Genomic DNA, 6,078 nt, shown 5'->3' with positions numbered 1-6,078 from the left:
TCTGTTCATGATTAATTGAAAAAAAGTGAAATAAAAGACTTGGGAAGGCTTTGCAGGCTGTGTGCAAGTATTGAATGTGGGGGAAGTAAAACCCAGAGTAAAACACTCACATTGGAGGGCTCAGTTCAGGGGTGAGACAGAACAGCAGGAGCCACAGCAGGGCGAGTTTGGAACAGACAGGGAAAATGACCCACACAAGAGGGGCCAGATTTTGGAAGAGAGTGGCCAGGCTGTGGAATCTCAACCCCAGGGGCACAGGGTACTTTAATCAGCTCCCCTGGCCCAAAAGTGGCACCACAATCTCAGCCTTGACCACATTATATCACTGCCTGATGCAGGTTTAACCTAAAAGGAAAGGCTCAGCTGATGAAACTCCCACCCCAGACAGTGCCAGTGTGAGAAATTCAGCTTTACTTAGCAGCTGCAATTTTTTTTCTTTTCTTTTTTTTGTTTTATGCAGCTTTACTCATAGAGCACCACTTTACTAAAGGCACACACATGGTTAAAAGTTAAACAACAGAAATGAAAACGGTATAACAAAGTTACTTTAACATTACACATATAAAATCTATTTTAATATTTACAAAAAGCCAATATTATAATATGTATCTATAATGAAAAGCAGTAATTGCAAATTATTATTTATAATAATTATAATAATTATATTATTATAATTATATTACAATATTTTCAAAAAGCCAATATTATATTATGTATCTATAATGCATACTTATATCAGCTACTTCAGTACTATGTCCAGCTTTAATAAACAAGAGAAATAAAAACTATATCTTCATAAAAACGTTACTTTAACACTACACATATGAGATCCATTTTAATATTTGCAAAAAAACCAAAATTATAATATGTATCTATAAGGCAAAGCAGTAATTACAAATTTTTATTTGTAATAATAATTATATTATAATATTTGCAAAACCAATATTATAATATATATCTATAACACATACTTATATCAGCTACTTCACTATGTCTAACTTTAATAAACAAGAGAAATAAAAACTATATGTTTATAACAAAGTTACTTTAACACTACACAAATAAAATCCATTTTAATATTTACTAAAAGTCAATATTATATGTATCTATAACGAAAAACAGTAATTACACATGATTATTTGTAATAATTATTGCAATTATATTATTATAATTATAATAATTATTACAATAATGATATTTTATTATTTGTATAAAATGTAATTATATTTATATTATTATAATTATAATAATTATTGCAATTAATGGTAATATATTATTTATATCTAAAATAATGTTATTTTATTTGTATTATAATTTTTTTGCAAATATAATATTTGCAAAAAGCAATTATTATAACATGTATCTATAAAACACACATATATCAGCTATTTCACTATGTCTAACTTTAATAAACAAGACAAATAAAAACTATATCTTTATAATAGTTACTTTAGCACTACACATAGAAAATCCATTTCAATATTTACAAAAAGCCAATATTATAATATGTATCTATAACAAAAAGCAGTAATTACAAATTATTATTTGTAATAGTTATAATAATTATATTATTATAATTATATTAAATTATTACAAATAATAATATTATTTGTATATATAATAATATGATATTATTTGTATTTATGATATTTTTGTAAATATAATATTTGCAAAAAGCCAATATTATAATATGTATCTATAACACACACATATATCAGCTATTTCACTACTATGTCTAACTTTAATAAGCAAGAGAAAAAAAACTATGTCTTTATAAGAAAGTTACTTTAGCACTACAGATATAAAATCCATTTTAATACTTACAAAAAGCCAATATTATAATATGTATCTATAACAAAAAGCAGTAATTACAAATTATTATTTGTAATAGTTATTATTTTTGATATAAATAAATAATACAAATAATAATGATTTTATATATCAATAAAATAAATAATATATATTTTATTATTTTTATCATTAAAAATGAAATAATAAATAAATACAAATAAAAAATCCTAACTATATAAGGATTTTTGTCATCAATCATGTGAAAAATGACCACATAATATTGGTTTTTGCATTTATGTATTAGCTTATGCATGTTGTTAGTGATTTTAAGTATTTAGAAATAGTATCAAATATAACTCCTTTTAGATGGGTGTTAGTATAATATAATCTATCAGCTTAAGTCGGCACTGTATTGCTCATAGAAACAGTAGTGTAATGAATATAATAACTATGGAAATGATGGAATTATGGAAATTATGAATTTATTGTGTTACAGGCCTTAGCAAAACGTAAGGAATAAAAAAATAAGAAAAGGTTTTTGTGTAACTAAAACCAGTGAAACATTGACCTGTCCGGTTTTCGGCTGTTTGGAGGGCCTGGAAAGGCCCGGGGTGGCCTTGGGGCAGCCCGCGTTTCAAAGGAGCAGAAGAGGCTTCAGTTCTTTTCTCGGGCTCGGTGTTTATTAATTGTTTATCTAAAAGATTTTCTCTCGGCCCGACAGAGCTCTGCTCAGCAGCCAGCCATAAGCACACTCCCTGCCCTCCGGGCGGTCACCTATCTTTATACCCATGGTTACGTGTACAATATTTATCATTTTCCCCAATACCTTTCACCCTTATTGCCCGGTGCACTTTTAGTAATGACCAATCCCAAAGTGCCACCATCACCACAGAAGATGGAGGAGAAGAAGAAGAAGGACAGGACACGCCCCAATTCCTCCATCTTACTTCTCTTACATAAATCCTAAACCCTGTGTTTCACCCTCTAATTAACCAATCCCTTCACCATTCACCCCGGTGAAACCCTCCTATCCTCATACAGGTGTCGTCTCCTGTGTAGGATCAAAGTCCAGCCACCAGACACTTCTGGAACATTCCAGGACTCCCGAGCCCCCCAAGGGTGCTCTCGGTGACTCGGCACCTCAGTCCTGAGGTGCTGAGATCCCACATTGACCAACCTGTCCAAGTGATAAGATAATCCTGACACAAACCAGAGCACCAGAGGACAATTAGAGAATACCATGTTAAAGTTCAGGAGGTCACTAAAATCTTATCAGAGAATGTGAAACAGCAGGATGGAGGCACAAGAAGAAATAAAATATATTGACCTGACACCCAGGATGTCATGCAGATAAACCTGAGTGGGACAAGTGAACAAAGGGGTTCCCAAAATATCAGAAAGTTCCAAAGAATGTTTGAATAATGCCTGAAACACATGAATATCTAAGGATGTTAGTGATGTAACAACATAAAATAACAGTGTCTGTAGAGCCAGGTGTGTTCTTTGGCTCTTGGCCAGGAGCACCTCAGTACTGGAAATATTCTCTAATAATAACGTTAATAATAATGTTATTAATAATGTGATTATTAATGCTATTATTATTATTATTATTATTATTATTATTAAAATAATTTAATATAATAACAATAATAATATTTTATTAATTATTATTTTAAAATAATATATTAAATAATAATTATTTTAAAATCATATTTTTAATAATAAAAATAATTTCAAAATCCTAAGCAGTGAATTCTATTTTTCACAATTAAAACTTGCAGAACAAAACTCAACACATAAATACGAAAACCAGTAAATGTATTTGTCATTTACAACATAATTTATCATTTAATTATTTTATTTCAGATTTAAGCCTTGCTTGGGTTTTTGTTGCCGTTTTGGGTTTTTTTGTTGGTTTTTTTGGTGCTTTTTTGGGGGGGCTTGGGTTTTTGAGGTTTTTTTGGTTTTTTTTTGAAGGGGTTTTGTGTTTCTTTTGGTTTTTTTGGGGGAGTTGTGGTTTTTTTGGTGTGGTGTTTTTTGGTTTTTTTGCTTTTTTGAGGTGTTTTGTGGTTTTTTGGTGTGGTTTTTGGGGGAGTTATTTCTGGTTTTTTTCTGTGTGCGTTTTTTGTCGGTTTTTGGGGGGTTTTGGATTTTTTGTTGTGGTTTTTTTGTTTTTGTTTGGTTTTTGTTTTTTGGTGTGTTGTGTTTTTTGTGGGTTTGGGTTTGTTTTTTTGTGGGTTTTTTTGTGGGGGGGAGGGTTGTTTTGGTTTTTTTTGTTTTTTTGTTTTTTTTTTTTTTTTTTTTTTGGTTTTGTTTTTTGGTGTGGGTTTTTTGGTGGTTTTTCTGTGGGTTTTTATGCGTGGGTTTTTTGTGGTTCTTGTATGCGTGGTTTTTGGGAGGAGGGTTGTTTTGGTTGTGTTTGTGTTTTTTGGTTTTTCTTTGTTTTTTTGGGGGTGGGTTTTGTTGGGTTTGTTGTTTTTTGTTTTTTTTTGGGGTTTTTTGGTGGTTTTTTGTGGTTTTTTGTGGTTTTTGGGAGGTTTTTGTGCTTTGTTTATGTTTTGGTTTTGATTTTATTGGTTTGGTTTTGGTTTTTTGGGGTTTTTTTTTGCAGGTTTTTTTTTTTTTCCCGTTCCCTACAACTTCCCTCCATCCCAAATTCCCCCGCCTCCATCCCTCCCTCCATCCATCCCTCCCTCTGTGCCGTGGGAGGAGCGCTCCGTGTTTCCCCGTTTCCCATGCCGCGGTCCCCAGCGCCGCCTCCCCGCGGGCTCCGTCCCGCACCCAAAATCCGCCTCTTTCGCCTTAAAACATGGACAACGCCTTGGTGCAAGAAGTGGCCGCATCACTGGTGAGAGAGTTTCTCAGTAGAAAGGTAAACTCGTGTGCTTTTCCTGCCCGGTGAGCCCCGCTGGGGATGGAAAAGGGGAAAAGGAGGATTCGGTGATGCTCCGGGAAAAGGGGGATTCAGGGATGCTCCGGGAAAAGGAGAATTCAGGGATGCTCGGGGGTTTATCCGGACCGAAATCAGCTGGGTGGCAACGGGGGAGGCTCCGGGGTGAGCGGCTGGACTACATCTCCCACAGTGCCCTTTTATTGCCGGGGATGGAGCTGCTTCCTCCTGCTCGGGGGAAGCCCATCCTTACCCGCGCACGCCTGCGAGACTGGGAATTAAATCGAGAAACGCACTTTCAGTTTGGTTTTTCGTGTTGTTTGCAGGTTTTTGGGTTAAAAAAAAAAAATTAAATTTTCTTTTCTTTTTTTTCCATCGTTAATTGCCTGTTTTGCTGTTGTCCTTGTGTTTGCAAGAGGCATACAAAGCCTAATTAAAAAAAAATATTTAAAATTATTTTTATATAATTTTATTTAAAAATATAAAATATGTAATACAATTATTAATATAATATATAATATAATATATTTATTTATATATAATATATTCTATTCATTTATATATAAATATATTCTATACTTATACCAGATTATATTATATTATATTATATTATATTATATTATATTATATTATATTATATTATATTATATTATATTATATTATACCATATTATATTAATTGTAATTATTTTATATAATTTCATATAATATATCTATATATAAATAGATCATATATATCTATCATAGCCATAATATATATATATATTTATGATATAGAAATATATATATTTATAATATAGAAATATATATTTATAATATAGGAATGTATATATGTATATATAAATATATAAATAGATATAAAAATAATATATAAATATATTTATATTTTATATAATCTTAATAGTATTTTAAATTTTTTTAAAAGGCAAAAGGTTACAGTTTTAGAGAATCTGGTAACATGCATTCCCCCCCAGTTTTCAGTAATAACTCAGCAGAAGCCCCATTTTTTGGTGGTTGGGAAAGGAATTGAGATAAGGGGAGGAAAGAAGCCATTGTACCTGTCACAAATGTAATACTATAAAGTGAATTTTGGACTACACAAGCATGTGGGGAGTGTGGGCTTGAGCAGACGGGAAACCACCTTCACATTTCCATGTAGCAGCACCTATTACTTTGTATTTATGTTCAATCCTTAGGAAATGTTGCTGATGTTGGACCCCCTGTGTCAGGAAGGAGTTATGTCAGAAATTAAGCAGCCACTCTTCCATTAAGTGTTACACAAACCTCAGTCTCATGTTTTGCATTTTGTCTCCAAATTCACATTTTCAAAACAAGGGGCATTGATAATCCTTTGTGCTTCTGCTCCCCCCAGATCTTTCATGCACATCAGAGCCTACA

General features: G+C 32.1%; 1 protein-coding gene across 2 annotated transcripts in view; it reads left to right on the top strand.

Moving 5' to 3' along the window:
• The first annotated feature begins 4,480 nt into the window (after positions 1-4,480).
• MINDY4 (MINDY lysine 48 deubiquitinase 4) overlaps positions 4,481-6,078 on the top strand; it is a 77,349-nt gene continuing 75,751 nt past the window's right edge. The window contains exon 1 of one of the 2 annotated variants that reach the window (XM_064703809.1): positions 4,481-4,663. In XM_064703809.1, the coding sequence (XP_064559879.1) occupies positions 4,601-4,663 (63 nt within the window). In that variant the 5' untranslated portion in view covers positions 4,481-4,600. The remainder of the gene's footprint in view (positions 4,664-6,078) is intronic. The other variant, XM_064703810.1, reaches the window with a different exon arrangement.

The sequence above is a fragment of the Zonotrichia leucophrys genome, chromosome 2, assembly GCF_028769735.1.
Source record: "Zonotrichia leucophrys gambelii isolate GWCS_2022_RI chromosome 2, RI_Zleu_2.0, whole genome shotgun sequence".
In the NCBI taxonomy this organism is placed as follows: Eukaryota; Metazoa; Chordata; class Aves; order Passeriformes; family Passerellidae; genus Zonotrichia; species Zonotrichia leucophrys.
Note: the sequence above shows the minus strand (reverse complement) of the source record. Positions and strands in the feature narration are given on the sequence as shown.